Genomic DNA, 25,846 nt, shown 5'->3' with positions numbered 1-25,846 from the left:
GGTCGCCAGTGTTCCCACGCCTTATCTCTGGATTTCATTAGGGTTCTGGTGGTCTTTTGTAACCATGGGGCATGCCTGGATCTGACTTTGGCATTTCTTACAGGAGCATGGGTGTTTAGGATGGAGAGGAAGGTACTGTTGAAGTGGACAGCCTCATCGAGGTTGAGGTAGTTTAGTGGTGACCAGTTAATTTTTTGCAGGGAGGAGATGAAGGAGCTGGGGGTTGAAGTTGGACTTGTTCCATAATTGCCTGTGGATAATGGGCTTGAGACGGTTTGTGTGGTGCCGAATTAGGAAAGTGGGGGAGTGGTCACTAAGACTGTCAGGTAAGCAGCCTGCTATGCAACAGTGAAGGGCTTTGTTGACTAGGATCCAATCAAGTAAGGTATGATTGTTAAGGTTTTTGTTGATTTGGGTAGGGGACTGGATGATTTGAGTGAACCCATGGAGATTAAGAGGAATGGTTGGGAAATTACTACAGGACAGCCAGTTAATGTTAAAGTCGCCGAGAATAGTGGTTTCCTGGGGCAGAGATAGCCCAGCTCAAGAGATTTTCTAGGGGTGTAATATTTTGCCCTGATGGGAAATAGCATCCTATGGTATGGATTGTTTTGTTTGGGTTTAGTTTGAGACTAGCATAAAGGATTTCTTCATTGTTGTGGTGAGGGGCAGATGTGTTCAGGAGTTGAATATTGAAGTGGTGTTTAAATATCAATGCTACACCATCTCCTTTTTTGGACAATCTATGTGAAGGTTGCTGTACTCAGCTGTTTGGCATTATTAGAATCTAGTAAGGAAAACCAATCTACAGACTTGATTTCAGCTGTCTCCTTTCTGGGTAGATATCTAGTTTGAAGCAGACAAAAAGTGGTAGTTTAAGTACCTTTTGCCTCTATTTTACAAGTGAGCAATTCCGGTGTATCTACTGGGTTACCTTTTTTTGCCTAGAGCTTTATCTTGGTTTACTGACAACTAAAAAGAAAAAGTTTAACTGGGGGAATGTGTTTACAGCTGATGGGGGTGGGGAGCAGCTGCTGTCCCTAGCTGTGGGTAGAGCCAGTTATTTTTGCTTTAGACCAGGTACTTTCTACAGTAGCAGGCTAAGAGGGAAATGCAGATAGACACCCACAGTAACTTCTTTCTAAAGCCCTTGAGTCCTTCTGGCTGGTTTCTTCACTGCAGATGCGGTCAATGGCCAAGGATTCAGCAAGTAGGGGGACTGACAAGAGAACCAGTTTGCAGGGACAGTGGTCACTAAATGAAAAGATGGAGACAAAAAGACTCATTACATTAAGGTCTCTGAAAGGGGAATGAGAAAGAAGTGCTGTAAAAAGTAACTGAAATAATAAATTATCACACAGGCAGGAAGGGTATTGGGTTTAAGAGTAGCAGCACTTTATACTATTTAAACAGGTACAAAGTGTTTAGTAAATTATTTCAATCCTTTGCTAGCTCTTTATTGCTTACATCCAAATCTAGTGGCATTTTTCTTAAAGTTTGATCTACCCAGTCATTAAACTTACTCAAGGATGTGTCAAAATAGACATGCATTTCCTTATTAAGCTTAATTTAAAAAGACGAATGATCTGACAGTATCTCTGGATATTCTTCATAGTTTGCACCATATTACTGCACTCTTGGTACACATCTATTCTTGCCCAGGAACTACAATTGCCTGAAAAATATGTACAAATTTATTCTGTCCCATTTTCTTTACATCAATGAACCCAAATACATGCATACACTTTGCTAAATATTTGCTCTCAGCCTGCATTTATGGTATCTTGATCCTCCAGAGATATCTTCCTCATTTTCTATGGTATTTCAATCTCCAGTCACTACCATACATTAATGTGCTGTTTTTTCACTTTGTCTTCACAAAGATAAGTAGGAAGGGTTTCTATTTTTTTTTTGCTTCTGGTGTAAGGAAGAATGTCTAAAATAGATGGCTGCAGCAATAAGAGCCAATGTATTTGTCCGGCTATCAAAGAGATGCATATTCCTTCACAAACCACCCATAATAATGGCAGAGGCATACACAAACTGAATGTGCGGACGTACTTGTTTTGTTTGTCCTAAAGAGGAAGATCACTTGTTGATTTCTTCTGGACTGATCATTGGCCTCAAAGATCTCCCCAGATTACAGTCAGAAAGCCTAAAGTCAGTCAAGTGAACTACATGGGTTCTTGCAGATTGGGAATAGTGTCAAAAGCCTTGGCAACCCCCAGATACATAGTGTGGATTTTGCTTGTCCCTAATCCACGGTCTCACTAATCCTTTAAAAGAACTTCAGATCTTTAAAGCTTATTTGGTCTTAAATTGTTTTTGCAGCAACCACAATCTCATTCTTACTACCAGCATTCATTTCAACCTACTCAAGAATGCAACCAACACAGCTTTAAATGCAAGTCCATACTAAATGTGTGCTGTATATTGCATTCACTTTCTAAAGAGTCACACTGTTTTCACATTAAGTTTTACTATTATAAACACTCACATGCAAGAAAAAATCACTATGTAACATCAACTGCTGCCTTAATGTACCTATTTCATGGCTGAAAGGGTCTGGTGACCAGCCCATCTACCAGGTTACCAAAATGAAATAAACTAAACACCCTCCATAACCCCATTTTCCAATTTTTTATATACCGGGTTGGGATAATCTAGAACCAATGTTCACACCACCAGGTGGCCAGCCCTACTTCTTAAGTAAAATAAATTAAACCCTCAAACAGACATGTTCTGCCTTTTACAAAGTCAAACTGGTGTGCATCCAGGAATGTAAAGTTGGCTATGTCACTGTTTACTAGTTCAGCTGTATGTTCCAGAATCTTGCAAACAACACTAGTAACACTAACAGGCTTGCATTCCCAATGTACAGACTCGGGCTGAAGAGCAGATCGAGGGGTTTTACTAGGTGGGCTTTTCTGATTCACAGCAATTGTCAGGACTCAAAGTACTATTTTTAATTTTGGAACATGCCAGAAGAACTTGTTCTAAAATGATGGGGAGGAGGGTTAATTTGAAACTATTCCTTTTGTCACTTCCCAAAATTACTGTTCAAGTCAACAGTATGCTGGCCTTCCTGAAAATAAAGGGTTGGGAAATCCACAGTGACTTGAGTACTGACATAAGCCACTCAGCCCCTCTCAGGCACGTTACTTCATATGTGGCACCACCTTGGATAACCGCAGTCCATGTTCACCTTGCAATGAAACACTGCTACAGGCAGACATTCACTTACCCTGAAGCATCACTAAGACAGCTGAGAAACCCATCATGTAAAGGATGGGTATTGTTCCATCCTTCCTGCCAACTCCATCAAGCATCTGAGCTGCTATTCAAACTCCGGTCACCTGGTAAGTAGTCTCAGAGCAGGTTACAAAGTTATTTTTTATGTATGGCCATTGCATCTGTATTTTGACTACAAAATCTCAAGATGAGTAAGTGCATGCAGGCAAATGGGTATAGATATGCTATAGCTGCTGCTGAGTGACAGAAATACTACTAACTGATGCAGTTAGTTAAATACTTCAGAAGTGTCTGTGTCCAAAAGTTATCTACCAGAGTGATAAATAAATGTGAGCACTTACATTGAGGAAAATGAGCCATTAGAAACAAATCTTAGAATACTTCATACAGAAATGTGCACAAAATTACCAGCTTTATTCTTGGCAAGCTTCTTGCTGCTAGCTGTTCCGGTACCATAAGTCACTCCATCAATAATTACTGAGGCACCAAAAGGTTCACTAGGATTTTCTGAAACATTCAAAACAGACTAGTTTAAAATCCCTGAATATTTAAATGGACTGCATTAAAAACAAGCTCTACTAACCAACTCCGCTTACAACACAGAGTAAGGGGAACAAAAGTTGTGTACTTACCATGTCATCAATTCTGGATGAGCAGGTCTATCTCAGCCAATAACAGGACCAGTGCCCTTATAAGGCAGCTCAACATCTGAAGCTTTCCCCATGCTATGAACCCCTCCCATTTTACTTGCTTGCTTTGCAAACACACTTACCACTGCAGATCTCGGTCAGATCTCGGTCATGTGGCATTAGGGCCAGCCTTAGCTGAACTGGTGCCCTAGGCGAAGTAGTACTCAAGTCGCCCCTTAAGCCCCACCCATACCATGCTCATGAAACACCCCTGTAAGTCACACCCACAGGTCGATCACTCCCCAGGAAAGCCACTCCAGCCATTTCCTTCATTTAAATGCATACAAAGAAAAGATACCTTGTAATGTAGTTAAAGTGCAAGTGAAGGACAGTGGAATTTTGCTTTAATAAACCTGCTTTATCAGTTGTCCCTTCACATATATTTTAGTATAAAAGTCATGTCCTCCGAAAATAGAACCCCACATGCCTTGTTTCAATGAGTTGCTTAAGTTAATCTAAACAGTCTAATTTACTTTGGGGTAGGCGAGTAAACCTTACAACTCAGTGAAAGTAGAATAGCAACCTCCCTCCTCCATATGTACAGTAGCTTAAGCTTGAATAGCACACAGATACAGTCTCAACAAAAACAGACTTAGCATGAGCAATAAACTTTTCTGCCATTGAAACAGCATGAAAATCCGCATTCATAAAAATTGCATCTGGCCAGTAGAGGCTCAGGTTTACCTTTGGTCTGTTTTCAAAACAGACTCCTTGAACACATTTTAGGGACATGCATACATGTACATGTCCTTTGATTCACCTTCCTGATTGTATTAAATTATATTCCTTGTATAATAAAGCACCACTTGTTAGTGTGCTTTTTAAATTTGTAGTTTTGAACACTTTTCCAGTAAGCAATGAAACAAAATGCATGACTCAATAATGACAAACCTGCCCATTTCAGAATATTTTAACCATAAAAGGCCACAGTTCTGTCATTACAATCCACAAGTCAATAAGCACTATCACTGCAGAAGTAAAATTCATTCAAATAATTGTTTATTAGAGATTTTTTTAATAATGAGCAATCTGTTACTGGCAAACAGTTTTACATTTCAGTGTGTTTTTATCTACCAATTCACTGCCTGCTGCCCTTGAAGAATTACTTTCCTACGTTACACAAAAATAAAAATGGTAAGCTGGCAATATTGCAATAAGGAATAAAACTGACAAGTTTACAGTTACTAGGCATCTTATACAAAAGAGGACACACTCAGGAATGCAAAACCCCTATCCCCCCCTTAAAATGTACCAAGTAATCGGCAAGTAGTGCATTACATACATGCCTCCATACTTCTCAATCTCTTAGCACAAGAATGCTGGACAACGCCTGAAACAGTGTTGGGGGGGGGGGGGTAGCAAAAGAGGGACAGATTATAAATATTCCTCTTATAGACTTATAGCAGGCATTTTCTGAAGGAAATGAAGACAAACTCAAATGTATGACATTTAGTTATTTCAATCCTCAGTGATTTGCCAGAAAACCATAAATTGTATGAGGAATAGGTAAAAGAATATGAGGCAAAAATCTGGACAGTTGAGAAGTATTGCTCATTGCCATATGGGCATTTGCTAAAATTATCATAGCTCTCCCAGGAGGCAATGATGTGAATGGAACCCAACAAAAATACAATCAGAGTAGAAGTCTTTGTGGGATATGTAACCCCCTTAAAAGTACAATGACAAATTACGGCAGCTACAGAAAGATCTTAACAGCCGTTTCCAAATAGATTACAAGTCCAGTAAGACTTTAATACCACCCCCTCCCAGAAAAAAAATCTGATAAAATAATTGAACTCTGCCATAAAATTATAATTGCATACAAATGGAAAAAAAAACTACCTTATACAATATACTGCAGTCATAATAAAAACTCAACTATCGTTACAGCTACACAGAAGCAAAGATCAAATCACTAGCAATCCTTTTAACTTAAATGTTACTTCAGTAAATTCAACAACTCATACAATACAGAAAAATAATAAATATTTGACACATTTTACTCTTACAGAGAGAACGTCTGTGTTGGTAGATCATTTAAAGTAATGGTAACATTACCTATAAACTGCTGTAATCAGACTACGGTAACACCAAATAAAACATTATACTAAAGATCATACATTCATCACCTAGCCAACTGCGATCAGAGTAAAAAGGTTATATAATAAATTAGACCGAATTGACCAAATTAGGAGAACAGTAGAACATTCTGAAGTACAAGCTCAGACTCAAACTACTTCCCAATGCCATACTAACCTTAGTTAACCTCTTTCTAGTAGTACGGTTAATTAGCTTAATTTATTTTCCCCAAAAAAATAATGTAGTGTAGACCATTTTTTTTTTTTTAACAGAAGTATACATTTTGAAATGAGTGGTTAACACTCTTGCATTTTTCCTTTTCATCAGAATACACCGAAAAGTATTTGAATAGGCTAACATTCCAAACCCCATCCCTCCAATCCATACAGTGCCTGGGATTTACAGAAACTCCGCACTTAAAACATCTTGGTTGGAGACCCACTTTCTCTCTCATACACAAACTATTTAAATTACACACGCGCTTTCTTTCAAACACAAATGATTTAAATTACACACACTTTCTCTCTCATACACAAACAATTTATATTTCACACACACACTTACCTAGTTCTTTCTAAATCAGTCACATCATCAAATGCTAACACATGGGCTTAACTCATCCTTAAAAGAACTGCTGGCTTAAATTCCACGCGGAACTATAGAACGTATTTAAATCCATGTTTGCGTCATGATGCACAGACTCTCGTATTGTGCATGCTGTAATGTTAAACCTCCAGGTCCACCTGGAGCTGTAAGTGGGAGGGGACTTGCCCTCCCCCTCTCCTTACGGTTCCAGCGCCCTTGAACAAGGTGCCGAGAAGAGATCAAAATTTGTTAAAATAAGATAAATAAAATGTGAGCCCTTTACAAAGCCGGCCTGTACAGTGCCCTAGGTGGTCGCCTATGCCTAATGCCGGCCGTGTGTGGCATGAAAGCAGATCACAAAATGATCTAAATCATATCAGCAAGACACAAGGGGGAAGATGGATGGGTAATGCTGATGACAATAAAACTACTCATCCAGTACACACCTTCTGTATCTGACATAAGGAGGTAATCAACAGGAAGACGAGAGTCTCAAACAAATCCTCCTGGGTGGTCTCCCTATGGAAACCTAACTCCTATTTTACTGTGGTCCCTAGATCTAGAGTGAGTCTTGCAAAAATTTAGTGAAACCAAATACTATCAAAATGTACACTATAGAAAAAGGCCTGAAAGGTAGCCAGTACAGTCTGAAGTGTGTCCTAGGCTGAAGAAAAAAACTTGACAATTTCTAATAGAAAAACTTCAAGCAGTCTCTAAGTTACCACTTCAGAAAACTTTACATTCAAGCTTTCTACTGGAAAAAGACAAAACAGCAGTCTTTCTGAATGATCTAGTTCTGTTTCTACAAAATAGCCATATGGGAACCATACAAGCAAAAAAAAAAAAAAAAAGAAAAAAAAAAAGTTATGTACTCACCATAATGCTCCATCTGAGTTGCTGCTTTTCATTTGTCTTCAACCTGTGGGACACAGATCGGACTTGGCTGCATTTTCCAGCATCTGATCCAAGCTCCAAGCTCTTCCCCTACCCATAATACCCTTGGTCTCCCTCCTCCTCCCCTCAGAGTTTGCTGCACACAGTAGTACCCAAACATAAAACGTATGCCTAAAATCCTGGCATTACCACCCATTTGCTCAACGAGAAAAAGCTTGCCAGAGTAGAGGGGCTATGCCTCTTCCATCGGGTCCACTACACAGCCCACACAAAGAAGGGGGTAGGAGGGAGGATGGTTGAAGACAAATGGAAAGCAACAACTTAGATGGAACGTTATGGTGAGTACATAACTTTTTTTATCTGAAGTTTTCATTTGGTCTTCAACCTGTGGTTCAGAGCCCCCAGCTACCAAAGAGCCCTGGAAGGGCCTCATGAAAAAGATGTTCTGGAGCATGGCTGAACCAAAGGATCCCTTGCCCCTGGAAAGAAGATACAACTTGTAATGGGAGATAAATGTATATGATGACACCCAGGTAGCTGCAGAGCAATCATCTAAAGAAACTCTGGAGCAAAAAGCCACAGACCTGGCGGAATGCGCCTGGGTATGCCCTGGTGGAAATGACTCTTTGGCTTGATAGGCCAATGAAATGCACTCAGAAATCCATCGAGCAATAGTCACCTTTAAGACAGGCTTTCCCATGGCAGCTTTAGAAAAGGAAACAGAGTTGGATTAGACTTATGAAAGTATTTTGTTCTATGCAAAGAGAAACGCAGTTGCCTGTGAACATCAAGCAAGAGCAATTTATACTCTCCTTTATTCTGGAAATTTGGTAAAAAAACAAGATGATTAATGATCTGGTTAATATTAGACTTTGATGCCACTCTCAGAAGGAATGAGGGATTTGTCTGTAGGGAGACCCTATCTTTATGAAACCCCATACAAGAAGGCTTGACAGATGAGGCTTGGATCTCCAAAACTCTCCTGGATGAGACAATGGCAACTAAAAAAGCAGTCTTCCAAGACAAACTGCAAGTCAACCGTATCTGCTGGTTCGAAGGGGGTGGGACCAGAGATTGCAGCACTAGAGTGAGATCCCACAGGGGCTTTGGGTCCTTGAATGGAGGGCCTAAGTAAAAATGTACCCTTCAAAAAAGGCCAAGAAAGGAGAATTCTCTCCCATGTGAAAATTAGAGATCGCTGCCAGTTGTACCTTTACCATAGAAAAACTAGTGCCATGATTAAAAATATCTGCTAAAACCTCCAAAATGGCAGGAACTGAGGCAGTAAAGGGATCCAGATCATGCTGAGAAGCCCATATGGAGAAACACTTCCACTTGCTGGAGTAAACCTTCATTGTGGAAGACTTGTGAGCTGCTACCAAAATCTTTACAGGAGAAGACAGCCCGGGAGTCCTATCGCTGGAAATTGAGCAGCCAAGCCGTGAGCTTCAGGCTAAGTCTGGGTACAGGATCCCTAAGGGATGCGTGATCAGATCCGGGACCAGATCTATCATCTGAAGAGGACACTGCATGAGACCAGAGAGGGGAACCAAACTTGGTGAGGCCAGAAAGGGGCAATGAGGATCACTAAGCCCCCCAGTCATAAAGCTTCCTGAATGAATTTGGGAATTAGAGTGGACAATAAGCATACAGTAGACCAGAGTGCCAAGCATGAACTAGGACATCCCTGGGGGACTCCCTCAGAGGGGGGGGGGTTCAGAGCAAAATACTCACTGCACTTCACACTGGAAGAGGCGGCAAATAGATCACAGCAAGGCTGACTCCACTTTAGAAAGATCTGTTCTGCTACTGAAGGATTCAGAGACTACTTGCAAGGTATCAGAACAGACCTGCTGAGCCTGGCTGCCAGTATGCTGGACCTCCCTGGAATGTGGCTTGCCACCAGAAAACAGCAGATCGCCCACTCACACAGTCTCATGGCTTTGCGACAAAAGATAAGATCTAGTCCCCCCCATTTGTTGATGTATCAGACTAGAAATACTCTGTGTGAATGGCAATCGCCCCTAGGTGAAGATGAGGATATAGAGTTTGCAATGTCAACAGTACTGCTCTCATCTCCAGAATGTTGATATGCAGATGAGTCTCCAGGGAAGGCTTCATGCCTTGGACTATCCTTCCCATGCAATGCCCCACCCAACCAGAGCAGGGAGACGTCCATGGTCACTGTGATCACAGGGACAGGAAGGACAGATGGATGACCCAGAAGAAAATCTGGGGATTGAAACCACCAGAGGACCAAATCCAAGCCATTGGAACAAGAGTGATTGTGTCTGCCATGGACCCCAATGCCAGAAGAACTGAATCTGCAGGGGGACACTGGGCTTGAACAATGTAAGAGGCATGATGTTGGAGAAAACAGCCTGTCCGAAGGTAGAAGCACCTTGCTTTGAATAGTATCTAAGCAAGCCCCAATGAAGTCTAGAACTTGTACTGGTTCCAAATGGGACTTGAGATTTATGATTATGCCGAGATGGCGAGCCGTCTTGAGAAGATCATTGGCTTGACACAGTAGATGCCTGGAGGGAGCGGAAAGGAGCCAATCTTCCAGGTAGGGAAAGACTTGGAACCCTTGCAGTCACAGGTGAGCCGCCACTATTGCCATCACTTTGGTGAACACCCTAGGGGCAGTGGTGAGCCCAAAGGGAAGTGCACTGAACCAATAATGACTGGCTCCCAGATGGAAGCAGAGGAACATCCAACAGCACCTGTTCATCTTGATATGGAGGTCCAAGCACATCCAGTCGCTTTTCTATAGAAAGGGCAAAATGGATTGGAGGTTGACCATCCTACTGGCAACGGACAGGTTTAGGGTTGAAAGATCCAGGATGGGTCTCTAGTCCACTATTTTTTGGGCAGTAAAGAACCTGGAGTAGATACCTGAGCCAGGGGGGACGGGCTGGATGACACTTTGAGCAGTCTGGAAATGTCTACTGCTGCCTGCTCCCACTGTGTAGGTGGGACGTCTGGGAGATGCTTGGGAGGGACTGAAGGTTGAAGGAAGGGGATTAAGTATCCTCTGGATATTATCTGCAAAACTCAATGATCAGTGATCGACTTCCAGGCTGTTAGGTGAAGAGAAAGACATCTCTAGACTGCCTCCAGAGACTAGCAGTCGGGGAACCCTTCAGGGAGTCTGCGAAGGACTGTCCAGGAAAGAATCCAGAGACCCTTGCTCCTCAGGCCCTCTGCCATGAGGCAGGCATTTATTATATCCCCCCTCTGCCTCTGGGAGATGGCGAGTCCTGAGCGTCATAGGAAAAACCCTGACACTTTCAGAACCACATCTTCTTCACCCTGTGCTGATTCCTGGAAAAGGATGGTTGCAGGCTTGAGAAGCGAATCCCGACAACAGATGAGTTCAAGTCTTTCTCACTCTGGACTAATGGGTCTCGAATGGTCTTACCAAAAAGAGTATATTCGTCATAGGGGGCATTAGTAAAAGATGCATTAAAGGGCTCAGAGAAAGCACAAAGCTGGAGCCAGGTGTGACACCTGATGGCTACACCTGTTCCAGAAGCCCCAGAGGTACCTTCAGTGGCAAGTGACAGGAGCCTCATGGAAGTATTGGATATAGAAGTAAGGGTGGCCATATGGGAGGAGAACACCTACTCCTCTGTCGACATGGACACTGGGGCAGACTCACCAACCTTTTTGACCATGCCCTGCGACGTGTGCAATGTAATTCAGCACATGCAAAGCAAATGTCGCCGAGGCGCAACTCCACTTCCTGAAATAGTCTATGGCCCATGGCTCTCGCTCAGGTGGACGGACCGTGGAGCTCTCCTGAGCGAGCTCTTTCTTGGTGGCTACTGCAACCACCATGGCATCTACCAGGAATCCCTTTGACCAATGTTGCCTATCAGAAGGGGCTCTGAGTATTTTGCCCAGTTGCTTGGGGACAGGCTCAACTGTATCCGGTTCCTTCCATCCCCTGGATGAAATTAAGTCTACAAGGGGATCCGCGGGAGGAGACACCCAGGAGGGAGAGGGTCCTGTACCAAATGCTTTCAGGAACACAGACTCATCCGGACTGGGTTTTTGGGTAGATCACCCCCCACTCTGGCACAAATCTCCAGGATGTCTCCGTAGGCGACATCAGGAGGGGGTGAGCAGGGGGAACCCTCTCCTTCCTCCAAGTCTGTGTTTTTAGTGAAGGACTCCAGTGGGAAGTCCAACTGCCTCCTTTTACATGTGTGCGTCCAAGGGAGCTCCTCACGGGGAGTTTCTGGGGAGGACTCAAACCTCAGGAAGCTCCCCAGGAAACCCCCCTAGGGCATAGTGGCAACAGGCTACCCCTGAGGGGGCAGGATGGTGGCATCTGGGCCAGAAAGAAAGGGAGTCAAGACGGACACAGAGGAAGGCAACGTCAAGGGTCTCGATGGAGCTGAGTGAACCCTCTCCATGACATCGAAAGCAGAGGGTGAACGAATCCCCTCAGCAGAGGTAAATAGAACCGGATCCGCTGCTCTCTGTGCCAAAGGAGGAACTAGATCTGAGCCTTCAGGTGATGAGACTCCGAGTGGAAGGGCCAACTCCAAAAATCTCGAAGCAGACGCCATCCCCTTGGATCTGGCACCTAAACTATGGCTCCGCTCCAAAAGGGTCAGAGCACAGCCATTCAGGGCAATAGTTGGCATCGAGGTACCTGGGACTACCATTGCTGACCCCTCGACACTGGGAAACCTCAGACCCGATTGCCTCTGAAGCTGGAGGTTGGATTGGGGAAGGAGCAATGGGAAGGAAAGTGGAGCAGGCAAGACTCCCACCTGGATCTGGGTCCAGATAAACCTCTGCATCATCCTGTCCACCTTGGCTTTGGAAAGACTACTGGTGGACCGAATGGAAGAAGCCAACTTGGGCTTGGAGTGGCGCTGAAGGCAGGCAGATGGGGGGGGGATGGGCCTTGGGAAATCGCCTGCTCCACAGGAAGACGTGGAGACCAGAGTCTAAGCAAGCCTCAGGTTGGATCCAGCTGAGACTTGACCGTGGGTTCAACAGATGAGTGGTCAGGGGACCCCTTCTTAGACCTGTGCCGGTCCTTGAGATGAGACTTTTCATCGTCCCCTGACTTCTTAGAGGGAAGTTTAGCACCAGAAGCCAGGGCAGACGAAGAGGTAAAGGGAGTAGCAACCTCCAGGGGAAGGAGGCCCTTAAGAATTAACTTTTTTCCTCCTGTCAAAGTGCGGACAGGAGGTGTCTTAAGTCCTCTTTCCCCAAGCACACAACACACAGTGTGGCCATCAGAGGGGGGGCAGCTTATGGCCGCACTCAGCACACTTCCTAAAGCCTGGCCTAGGAGGTTCTGCCATAGCTAAGGATATGACACACCATACACACACACACACACACACACACACACACACACACACACACACACACACACACACACACACACACACACACACACACACACACACACACACACACACACACACACACACACACACACACACACACAAAGAGAAAGGCAGGAAGAGGGAGGAACCGACACACTAGCACACAAGGTAGGTAAGGTAAAACAAAGAAAGTTATAAAATCTAGAAAGTAGAAATACTCGCACAAAAGATCACCCTTATGCTAAGGAAACTTGGAGTTGCAATCCACACTACTGTCTCTCACGAGCAGCAAACGAGATGAGGAGAGGAGCTTGGAGTGGATGTAGGAAAATGCGGCAGAGTTGGATTAGTGCCGGATCTGTATCCCACAGGTTGAAGACCAAATGAAAATAACTTCAGATCAAATATTTGCATATAGCTGAGCAGTTCGGAAAGAGTGGACTCAGATGCCGAGGTGAGTCTTAATGGATAACAAGCATAAAAGGTGGGTGCATTTGCCAGGAAACATTCCTTGAGACGTACAATGTACACAGAACAGAAAACAGCTGTCAACCAAATGATACTTGCTAGTAAGAACATTTTCAAAGATAATTATTTTAACAACACAGTTGAAGCCGATTCAAAAGGCAAAGGAGTAAACTTTTCAAGTACAAGGCACAAAATTTGTATACAAGATTCCTTACATTGTTTAAATCAGAAATGTACCATTTAAAAGTATTTTAAAGCTTTTTAAAGATGGAAAGGAATCCAAATGGGTGTTGTGGTGGTAGCTGGAAATAGCAGGCTAGTGCACCTTTATGGAGGAGTAAAAGAAAACTGTGTCAAACACTTAAAAATTGTAACCTAGCACTAATGATACAAGCGCAACAAAGGGATCCAAACCAAAGTAATAGTCTAGATAGAAGAGAGTTTTTTTCACTTCTGTACCTCTTTCTAGTAGTGAGCCTCAAGGCAGAAAACAGACTTTGGGCTAACCCCAGATTGTTCTATAGGAACTATGACCACTGAAGAAACTGGTCAGTTAAAAAAGTGGAGGATCCAGAAGCAGCTCTTCAAAGGAATAGGACAAATGTGTCTCTGAAGGGCTCATTACAAAAAGGCTTGTTCAAGACACAAGGCCTTAGTAACAATTATGCCTGGCTTTATGAATGAACTTCAGAATAAGGTGGAGGAAAAATGTGAAGGAGTCCTGAGGGATATTCTGAACAGCATCACTGATGTGCTAAACCAATAAAGTGAGCAGAATAAAAGTACTTGCTGCATTTGGTTTTGCATGGACATTCAAAGAGATAATAGCAAAGCCTTCCTCCAGTGACAAAACAGCTTTTGCACTGACATCGGGGACACTGGGCCCATCTGTGAACCACTGGTTAAACAGTGCTTGCACCTGCCAGAGGGCAAACAACCCCACAATGTGGCTGGCAAACTAATTTGTTGTCAAAGCCCCTATTAACAACCTCATTACTTTTCAGAGGACAGAAAGGAGTTCCCTCAACTTGCTGATCAATCACACCACTGCCATGTTGTTGCTGTGGATGGATTAACATCTTGAAGCAGGAGACCTGAAATCCCTGAAGGACTGCTTTCATCTGTAGAACACTGATGTACAAACTGGCCTCCGAATAAGACCATAGATCTTGGGAAAATTTCCCCTCTCAATGCCAAACCTACACCTTAGGACAGAAGTGTATGTGGTGACAGTAATTACAAGGGGAGAGAAGTCTGGAACAGACAGCCCAGAGAATCACCATATGACATGGACTACCTAGAGTTATGTTTGAACTGTGTAGTCACCACATGAGAGGAGACCAACATGTAGTAAATTCTGATTGAAATGCTCATGGCAACCATAAGCAGGGAACCACTGAACCTTCAGCACCCAGTAGAAAGAATACAAAAATTCATCATGAAGGGAGCCATGTAGATTGCCAGTATCAAACCCAAACGTCTTACACAAAAGAAAGCATTTACTGGTCAAAGAATCTGTAAAACCAGGTTTTGTAATGGAAGGAACCTGTTCATAAGCTCGTGCCTTCAAAACAAGTGCGTGGAGTACAACTTATGAAAGTCATCATTAGAGAAGGCTCCAACAAAGACTTTATACTGTTCACTGTAAACACCATGGAATGAAAAAAAGATTAAGATATGAATCTGTTGTATGAGGAAGAGACTAATCTAGTCATCCAGGTAGCCACCCTCACCTACTTAGTCTGTAGTTCACTACAATTATGGACATACATAAATACAATGACAAAGGTAAGACTAATTGACAGAGTCCAGAATTGGTAATGACAGGCTCCCGTCCAGAACTGGGTAAAAACCTCCTAGACTCCTTGGTAAACCTGATGAGGAGCTCAACATCTTGGAAGTCTAAACAGCATATGCAGTTTCTGACAGAGGATGGTTTGCATCATGATCACCAAAAAAAAAGCATCCACAATAGATTTAAGCAGCCACAATTAATTTAAGAAGCCTAAAGTCCTCCGCCTTCTTGGACACAAACTAAATTAGTACTCTAATCCATTCTAGTATAGCAGCCCCCCCCCCCGAGAGTTCTTTTCTAGAAAAGATTTAAGACTCCTTTTTTTAGCATACCTTTTTGACTAGGTGGGACAAGTTGTGTGACATGGGGCTGAGGAAAAAATATATATAGCTTCTTAATTTTTCTGTCCTTATCGACTTATCTTGCATAATCCCAAGTCACAACTGCAAAAAGAAGGGCAGACAGAAACTACCTCCATAATGGGACTTACAGCCAAGGTCACATGTGTTCTTCTGCCACTCCTACAGTTGGACTGTAGATCCACTGTTGATTATTCTTGCCTCTGAACTGACCACCATCCAAAAAGCTAATATGGTATCTTTGGTTGATACAAGACCTCTGGTTCTTTTTGCTGCTGGGGCCATACTTAAACCACAACGGTTTTGCTGCATCCCTTAAAAAGATAGCTTGTGGCATCTGAAATTTCACAACCACCAAAATGTTATTTGATCCACATATCATGATGCACTCAACACATACCTGTTAAAAGGGACATTCATAAAGGTCACCTTGGTATCCTTGGTAACACTGTCAAACTAAAAGAAGCAAGACTGTGTAAAAGCAATGCAGCACCTACATCTGTAAGCTAATCTCACAGCGAAGTTGAAGACTGATGAGACAGTCGCCAACTCTGACTTCAACCTGTATTTCAGCTGTCCACCTAGAAACTCAATCAGCAAGTTACACTTACTTCTCATCTGAAGTTCCCACTTAACTTGGGCTCAAAATGCTTAAGCAGCAGTCCCCCAAACCCCCACCCCCATGTCCAGCAATGACATACGGCTTGGCATCAAGTTTAACCCAGATGACTTATTAGACCCAAACAATCCCATTAACCTCAGACCTAATATCAAGGGCCTCAACCCAAAAGGCCTGAAAGCTGATCCAATCGAAGCCAGCATCAATACAAACAATGGTTTTGAGCTCAACCCTCAAGGCCTCTCCTCTAACATACAGGTGGCAAAGGGCCCTATCAATGCTGGAACCATTAAAATAAGGCAGTCAACACTGATGGTAATGATATCACAGCCACTGAAAGCTGCAACCTCAAGAGAGGCACCATTGTCAAAATAGACAACCTTGCAAAGTCAGTGTTAACCTTCAATCAACTCTGGCCTACTAAGGGCTACTGCAAACATGGAGATTAACACCAGAAAGATTTTGAGAAAATGGAAGGACTTGAAAAGGAAGCCCATACACTTTAGGCATCTTTTGCTGGGCTCTTTAAAGGCTTTCACAATCATGCTGTTAACAGAATCTTTTGGTGGAGGAAGAGAGATGGCAACGCAGTTTGCTGATGGAGGTCACAAACCAATGATTTGACAGACCTTTCACTTTTAAAAAAAACAACTTTAGCAGATAAGAAAAATAAGCAGAATGACTAAAATGTACTGTATCATACACATGACCATTTTTAGGATAAGCATGCAGCTGTTAATCCTGTTTTTCCCTCATACTTGGTAGCATCTCCCTCAACAACCACTAGGATCAGGAACTTCCAAGACAGCAGCACACTGAACAGTTTAACCTCAGCATTCCCAATAAAAAAAAAGTACAGTTTTGTACCTACCATAAATGTAGATGTCCGATAGGCATGCATCTGCAGTCCTTACAAATGGGTTGTCCTGTCGTCAGGCAGCCCTTCGGTCGGCCGGATTCCAAAGTCTGGGTCTGGCCTCGGCTGGTGTCGCACTTCACCCGACGTCATAGCTGCAGTTCTTCGTGTATAAAGGCATCAGCCGACGACATTTTCCTCAGTGTTTCTTGCCCCAGATGCCAGGAGCCCACTAGGAAGGCTAAATTTGGATAAATGCAAATGGTTCCAAATAGTAGACAGCAAACAAAAAATAAGCATGTATGTACATATATACAAACAAATACACCATAATAGATTCCCCCAGCTAGCTACAAGAAGGGCAAATACCCTAGGAGTACCACAGAGGGGAAGGAGGGTGGGTAATCCTGACTGCAGATGCATGCCTATCGGACATCTACATTTATGGTAGGTACAAAACTGTACTATGTCCTTCAAGGATGCATCTGCAGTCCTTACAAATGGGTAGAATACCACAGCTAAACTGGGGGAGGAGGATAAATAAGATTATGGTGTAGTTAAGATCCCTTGCAAAACAGCAGTGGCAAAACCTGCTCGGGATCTGGAGTATAAAGGTAAATTATAATGCTTGGCAAATGTATGCACGGAGCTCCAAGTAGCAGCCTCTAAAATGTCTTTGGTAGCCACTCCTCGTAGAAAAGCTGTGGTAGTGGCTGTTGCCCTTGTAGAGTGAGGCCTGATGTTTTCTGGAGTTTTCTTCCCATGGTAGGAATAACAAAATCTAATGCAATTTCCTATCCACTTAGAGATTGTCTGTTTTGAAATTGCTTTTCCTTCCATTCCTGTTGCATATGCTACCAGTAGTTGGTCAGTTTTTCTATTGCCCTTGGTCCTGTCCAGGTAGTAGCGTAGTTGTCTATGTACATCCAAGGTATGCAACAGTCTTTCCCCCCTGTTCTGTGGGTTGGGGAAGAATGTAGGTAGATGAATAGCTTGATTTAAAGATACCCTGGAGACCACCTTTGGCATAAAAGTAGGATTTGTTCTCATGGACACTATCTTGATGGAAGATCAGGAAGGGCTGTACTGCCATTAATGCCTGTAGCTCAGATACCCTTCTTGCTGAAGTGATTGCAAGCAGGAAAGCAGTTTTCCATGATAAATATTGTAAGTCTGCTGTTGCTGCTGGTTTGAAAGGAGGGAGTGTCAACTTTTCTAGCACAAAGTTCAAGTCCCACGCTGGCAATGGTGGCTTCCTAGGTGGTTTTATATTTTTAATTCCTCTTAGAAACTGCCTGAGCAGAGGATGTGAGAAGACTGGAGGATCCAAGTTGTATTCTGCTGAAATAGCTGATGCATGAATCTTAATGGAAGAATAGGACAGGCCGTTGTGGAAGAGCTCTGCCAAGTATTCCAGGATGTTGGCTATGTTTACCAGTGACAAATTTTCTCCCTTTGCAGTACTCCAAATGTGATATCTTTTCCATTTTGCTGAATAATTTTTTCTTGTTGAGGGTCTGCGAGCCTCCAAGATAATGTTGTTAACCCTTTGGGATAAATTTGGGTTATTTGGTCTTATGCAATGTTCCAGGCAGTCAGCTGTAGTGTTTTCAGGTTTGGATGCAGGGTGTTGTAGTTGTTCTGTGTTAACAGTAAGGGAACTAGAGGTAGAGTCCATATTTGTTCCCGAGACATGCTCCTCAGTAATGGGTACCAATGTTGCCTTGGCCAGTATGGAGCTATCAGGATGATCCTTGGACGGTCCTCTGATTTTCAATAGCACCTTGTGCATCAAAGGAAGTGGTGGGAATGCATATGCTGTCAGGTTTTTCCAACTGAAAGATAGGGAGTCCACTTTCCAAGCAAGTGGGTGGTACGTCCTTGTGCAGAATTTCTTCAGTTGGTGATTGCATGGGGATGCAAATAAATTTCTGGTAGTCCCCACTTTCTTGCAATGGTTTTGAAGATGTCCGGATGCAGCATCCATTCGTGGGCATCCGTGGTAGTTCTGCTTAGTATGTCTGCTAGAATGTTTTCTTTTCCTGGCACAAAAATTGCTTGCAACTGAATGTTGAAGCTCAGGGCCACATTCCAGAGGTCCATTGCCATCCGGCATAGAGGGTACGAATGTGTGCCTCCCTGTTTGTTGATGTACCACATAACTGTGGTGTTGTCTGTCCTTATCAACAGTTGACCTTGTCGAAGAAATGGTCTGAATGTCTGAATTGCCAGTTTTACTGCCAGCATTTCCTTTTGATTTATGTGTAGGTGCAGCTGGTCTTGAGTCCATAGGCCTTGTATGCACTTGTCCAGCATGTGCGCCCCCCAACCGAGGTCTGAGGCGTCTGTTGTGATTGTCTGGCTTGGTTGAGTGCTGTGGAAGGGCAGTCCTTTGTTTGATTGACAGGCCTGAGCCCACCATTGGAATTCTTGTTTCAGGCATGGGATTATTGGAATTTGGGTTTCTAGGCTGTGCTTGTGCTGAGACCATAAATTCCTTAGGTACCACTGTAACTTTCTCATATGCAGTCTGGCATGTGGAACCAATATTATGCAGGATGCCATGAAACCCAAGGCTTGCAGGACTTTTCTTGCTGTTAGCTGGTTCTGATTTGTTAATGCCAAGAAGTAGAGGGGGAGTTTCTCGTGTTTTTCTACTGTTAGGAATGCCATTTGTTTTGATGTGTCCAGCTCTGCACCCAAAAAGGTTATCCTTTGGGATGGTATCAGCCTTGACTTTTTTATATTGACTGTGTATCCCAGGGCTTGCAGTAGATAAATGACCCTTTTCAAGTCTTCTGTTAGCTTGATTTTGTTGTCCGCTTGTAACAGGCAGTCGTCCAGGTAAGGGTAGATTTGGATTCCCTGAAGCCTGCAATGAGCAATTACTGATGCCAGGCATTTCGTGAACACTCTGGGCGCAGAAGATAAGCCAAAGGGCAATGCTGAGAATTGATAATGCTCTGATCCTGCAAGAAATCTGAGGTATCTTCTGCAATTTGGTCGTATGGGGACGTGCAGGTATGCCTCCTTGAGATCTAGAGTTACCAGCCAAGACTCCTTGCCCAACATGGGAAGAAGCTGCTGTAGGGTCAGCATTTTGAATTTTGGGACAATGAGAAATGTGTTTAAAGCGGACAGGTCGAGAATAGGTCTCCATTGGTTTTCTTTTCTTGGTACCAGGAAGAGTCTGGAGTAAAATCCCTGTCCTTGCTCCATAGATGGTACCTTTTCTACAGCTCTCATCCTTAGTGAGTTATTTGTTTTAAAGCTTCTGCCTTTTGATTTGGAGGTAGGTTTGGCATTCCTCTCTTCCTTGGTAGAGTATGGAAGTGAAACCTGTAACCTTTGTCTATTGTCTGCAAAATCCACTTGTCTCCTGTGATGTAATGCCAGTTTACTGAAAATAATGCTAGCTTCCCGCCCAAGGGTGCTTCTAGTTGTTCCCTGGTAGGCGGTGCTAGAGCCAAGTCACTGTGATTGTCCTGTAGTAGTGGTGGTTGTATCTGTGGTTGTACCTCGCTGGTTGTTAGCCTGCCACTGACGTCCCCTGTAGGCACCTCTGGATTGACCTCTGCCTCTTGAGCACCTATTCCTGCCTCTCTGAGCTCTGGAGGTGTCTGGAAAGGACCAATTCTTGGAGGGCCAATTCCTGCTAAACCTTGGAGGTTGGACCTGTAAGAAATCTTTCACTGTCTGGACTGATTTTGCCTTCTCTTCCATCTTCTTCAGCACCTGTTGTGCAGGAGAGCCAAACAAATTGATCTTGTCCATGGGAGCATCTAGTAGCTTTGATTTGACATAGTCTGGTAAGGCCTGCTCTTTTAACCATGCATGTCTTCTGATCACTGTGCCAGTCATGGCTGATCTAAAGGAAGCTTCCAGTGCATCATAGCCGCATTTTAAGGAATGATTACTGACCTGCTGAATGTTACGTACCATTTTCTGAATAGATTTTTTGTCTAATGGGTCATCAGAGGACAGCTTTTTAGTTAACTGGTCTAACATAAATTCTTGATACTGGATCATGTGGAATTGACAGTTCAAGGCCCTAGCTGAAAGAGTAGCAGAAGTGTAAACTTTTTTACCCCATCTCTCTAAGGACCTGGATTCCCTTTCAGAGGGGAGGGGGGTTTTGGCAGAGGTAGCTGCTACAGCCTTAGGTCCCTGGGAGATAGTTTCGGGATCTGCAAAAAGAGCCTTATACAAATGATAATGTGTGTCCGGGACCCTGTAGTACCTATCGGGCTTAGCAGGGGCCGGAGGTAGTGAATCAGGAGCAGGACAAGCATCATTAAATGCATCATCCACAACAGATAGAACTGGAGGGATGGCTAAAGGCCTATGCTGTGGTAAATGCAGAAAGGTTCTAAGTCTTTTTCTAGAGTCTGAAAAATCCTGGCCCTGCCACTGGAATTGTTCCCTCATAGCATGCAAGGTTTCCCCAGAGGAAAATTCCTCAGGCGGAGAGGTAGAAGGAATGGACTCTTCACCATCAGTCTCTTCATAAGGGGAGAAAGGGCCCTCTGGAGGGTTTGAATTATCTGAATCATCAGAGGAGTCATCTGTAGAAACTGGCTCAGGGGGCTCTGCTCTAGGCCTCTTCTCTGGAGGTGGGTGAGAGGCCCTGTCTGGGTGAGGTTGGGATCCCCGGATCAAAGAAATGAGATCCTCTGCTAGACTAAGCATTTGTGAACTAGAGCTAGGCCTGTGAGAGGGGGTCTTAGCAGGCACAGATGTGGTAGATTTAGCTGCTTTAGCCCTGGCAAAGGCCTTAATCGACATGGTTGCAGGTGGCCTAGCAGCTCCACGTGCAGGGGGTGAAATATCCAAGGGTATAGCATCAGATAATTCCTGGGAACCTGCAAGAGCAGGTGGGATTTCAGAAGCAGATTCCACCAGGTTGGATGAGGCCTCGGTAGGAGGTAAGTTTTCGGCTGAAGGAAGAACCGCGAGCTCGGTTTCGGCCGAAACCGAGACACTCGCGGTTGGCTTAACCGCAGTTTCGGGCGAAACCGCGGACCGCGAGTGTCGGTCCTTTTCCTTGCGCTTTTTAGATATTTGCGTAGTCGGAGGATCCGACGGCATAATGTAAGCAAAATCCGAGCCGAAAAACTCCTCAGCAAATTCCGACCGACGTCTAAGCGTCCGTCGGTTAAAAGAAGCCCAGGCTAGACAAGCTGCTACGTCGTGGTCTGGGCCTAAACAAGGTAAGCAGTAAGAGTGGAAATCTTTATGAGGTATTTGTTTCCCACAAGTTAAAACAGTTATTCACTTTTTCTGACATCGGCTGAGGCAAGAAAAGAGTCCCCAACGGGGTACTTAGCTTTTTAAAAGTCTTCGGTAGTAGAAGTATTCGGTAGTAGTAATCTCTGGTTCTGACCGACCGGCACTTGCGAACAGCTTCTGCTTCGGGCGCCACGCGGCAAGAAAGACTGAGGAAAATGGCGTCGGCTGATGCCTTTATACCCGAAGAACTGCAGCTATGACGTCGGGTGAAGTGCGACACCAGCCGAGGCCAGACCCAGACTTTGGAATCCGGCCGAAGGGCTGCCTGACGACAGGACAACCCATTTGTAAGGACTGCAGATGCATCCTTGAAGGACATCTGAGAAAAAGGAGTACCACTGAAACTTGTTTGGGTAAAATTCAGTTACTGACATGTACACTACCTGGATGCCAGCAGAGGCAATTTGGAGAACCTAAAAGAAAATCAACTAGAAAAGGGAAAGAGAAAACATTGGCTGGGAAGGATCCTACAGCTGTTCAACAAAAGGCAGTATAAACTTCAGTTCTGGTTCAAGAGATGGCTTCCAGAAATTTTGAGAAAAAGATTAAATATTCTCAGGTGATTAAAATAAATCTAATACTGAAGGAGTATATCAACTCAAATAAAAAGGCTGGAAAAGAGAAGTTTTAACTATCCAGATGACCTGAAAAAACTGTAAAACAATGGTTGAAATGAAGAAAAATCAGGATGAATGAGGGTTCTCAAAATGAGCTGTTTCAAAAAAAAGTTTGTAGCCAGCATGCGCAGAGAAAAACTGAAAATGTGTGCTATCCAGTGAAAGAAGAACAGACTATTAATAAAAGCACCAAATAAGCAATTGACTGGTGTTCCACAGCAGGGTTTGTTAACTGAAAGGGCATATTGACTGTATGCTCCAAACCTGTCCATGAGAAAGCAGCCTAGACCTATAACTAGTAGAGATGCAATCATGCTAGCAGAAAGTTGATCCTTACAAAAAGTACAGTTTTGTACCTACCATAAATGTAGATGTTCGAAGATCCACATTGCTGCAGTCCTTACACTTGGGTAGTCCGCTGTCCTCGGTCGGCCCGAATATCAAAGTATAAGGCTGACGTCGGTCAAGGCGCATTTGACTGACATCAGAACGTCAGGGTACAAATGCGCATGACCGACGTCATATCCTCAGTCTTTTCTTGCCCCAGATGTCAGAAGACCCTAAAAATAAAGGTCAAAACCAAAAGACAGCAAACAACCAACCATCCTAGCCCTAAAAATATGTACAATATATACAATATACACCATATTGACAACCCAACCCACACAACCGCCTCTAACTACAGAGGGGAAGGAGGGAGGGTAAATTGGACTGCAGCAATGTGGATCTTCGAACATCTACATTTATGGTAGGTACAAAACTGTACTATGTTCTTCATCTCACATTGCTGCAGTCCTTACACTTGGGTAGAATCCCAAAGCAGAGGTAAGGGAGGATGGCCAAACTATAAGGAAGCAGGAGCTGCCAAAATGCCCTGCAAAACAGCAGTGGCAAAACCAGCCCTGGATTTAGAGTAAAGTGGTAGGTGATAATGCCTAGAGAAAGTATGCACTGAACTCCAAGTAGCTGCCTCCAAAATATCCTTAGTTGCCACCCCTCAAAAAGCTGTCAAGTGGCAGTAGCCCTAGTGGAATGAGGCCTAATCCCAGCTGGAATCTCCTTGCCATGATGGGAATAACAGAAAGCAATGCAAAACCCAATCCACTTAGAAATAGTTTGTTTTGACACAGGCTTGCCCTGAGAACTCAAAGCAAAAGAAACAAATAACTGCTGAGACTGCCTGAACCCTTTAGTTCTGTCCAAATAATATCGCAACTGCCTGTGTACATCTAAAGTGTGCAAAATCTTTTCCCCTTTATTTTGGGGATTTGCATAAAAAGTAGGCAAATGAATAGTTTGGTTTAAAGCCACACTAGAAACCACTTTAGGCATAAAGGAAGGATTAGTGCGTAAAGATACCCTATCCTTATGGAAAATTAAGAAAGGCTCAACCGCCATAAGGGCCTGCAACTCAGAAACCCTTCTTGCAGAGGTAATGGCCAACAAAAAAGCAGTCTTCCATGATAAATATTTCAACTCGGTAGTAGCTGCAGGCTCAAAAGGTTGTAGAGTGAGTTTCTCCAACACAAAATTGAGATCCCAAGCAGGAGTAGGAGCTCTCGTGGGGTCTTATATTCTTTGCCCCTCTAAGAAATTGCTTAAACAAAGGATGAGAAAAAAATGGTGGGTCACAATCATAGTGAGCCGAAACTGCTGCAGCATGAACCTTAATAGAAGAGAAGGACAAACCTTTGTCCAGTAACTCAGTAAGATATTGAAGAGCCACACTTAAATTAGGCTCAGAAACATCAAAATCCTTTGCTGCACTCCAAAATAAAAATCTCTTCCATTTATCTGCGTACACTTTCCTTGTACTAGGCCTTCTAGCTTCCAAAATAACATTCAAAACTTGCTGTGGAAGGTGAGACCCACTATGGTTCAAAACAGAATATGCCAGGCTGTTAGGTGAAGAGAGTGAAGCTTGACATTGAGCAAATGACTGTCCTCCTGAGACAACAGGTGTGGAATCGAAGGCAAAGGCCATGGAGGCTCCTGCCAGGCTTCTCAGTAATGGGTACCAATGCTGTCGAGGCCAATCTGGAGCTATCAAAATCATCCTTGGTTTGTCCTGTCTGGCCTTGAGTAGTACCTTTGGGAGGAGAGGCAGAGGTGGAAAGGCGTACACATGAAGATTGCTCCAATTGAAAGAAAGAGCATCCACTTTCCAAGCTGTGGGATGAAACCTTTTAGGTGCAAAACTTTGGCAGCTGGTGGTTTAGTGGAGAAGCGAACAGATCTATGTCTGGAGTTCCCCATGACACTGTCAATTTCTGAAATACATGAGGATCCAATTTCCACTCGTGGGGATCCATGATTTGTCTGCTTAACACATCTGCTAAGGAGTTCTGTGCTCCCGGCAGAAACCTTGCTTGAAGATTTAGTTGTAAACTGAGAGCAGTCTCCCACAAAATCATTGCTTGCCTGCATAGAGGATAAGAATGTGTTCCCCCTTGCTTGTTGATGTACCACATGACAGTTGTGTTGTCTGTTAGAATCAACACCTGCCCTGGAAGAAGTAAATCCTTGAAAGCTATTAATGCAAACTGGACTGCTAACATCTCCTTCAAGTTGATATGTAGATGATGAGTCTGGCAGGCCACTTGTCTTGTATCCACTTTCCATTCAGATGAGCTCCCCAAGCTTTGTCTGAGGCATCTGTCGTTAGAATCTGACTCGCCTCTGGCCGGGTCACAGAGAGTCCCTTGTTTAGGTGACATTCCTGAGCCCACCACAACAATTCCTTTTGAATGCAAGGTATTATTTGAATGACAGTGCCCAGATCCTGGCAGTGCTGTGTCCATACATTTTTGAGATACCATTGTAACTTCCTCATATGCAGTTTGGCATTGGGAAGCACCAGAATACAAGATGCCATGAACCCCAAGGCTTGAAGGACTGTCCTTGCAGTCAGCCTGGACTGATGAGACAATTGGTGAAAGTAAAGGGAAAGATTCTTTTGTTTGTCCGGGGTCAAAAAGGCCATCTGG

The 25,846-nt window shown here is 43.7% G+C and overlaps 1 protein-coding gene across 1 annotated transcript in view; it reads right to left on the bottom strand.

Annotated features, from left to right (window-relative positions):
- Positions 1-25,846, bottom strand: part of DGCR8 (DGCR8 microprocessor complex subunit) — a gene marked incomplete in the record, with an annotated part of 1,139,047 nt that overhangs the window by 767,097 nt on the left and 346,104 nt on the right. Inside the window, 1 exon segment of the mRNA XM_044068709.1 lies at positions 3,661-3,759. Within this exon segment, the coding sequence (XP_043924644.1) occupies positions 3,661-3,759 (99 nt within the window).

Source organism: Protopterus annectens, chromosome 4.part0, assembly GCF_019279795.1.
Source record: "Protopterus annectens isolate FY-2018-M chromosome 4.part0, PAN1.0, whole genome shotgun sequence".
NCBI lineage: Eukaryota > Metazoa > Chordata > Ceratodontiformes > Protopteridae > Protopterus > Protopterus annectens.
This window is presented reverse-complemented; position numbering and strand designations above follow the sequence as displayed.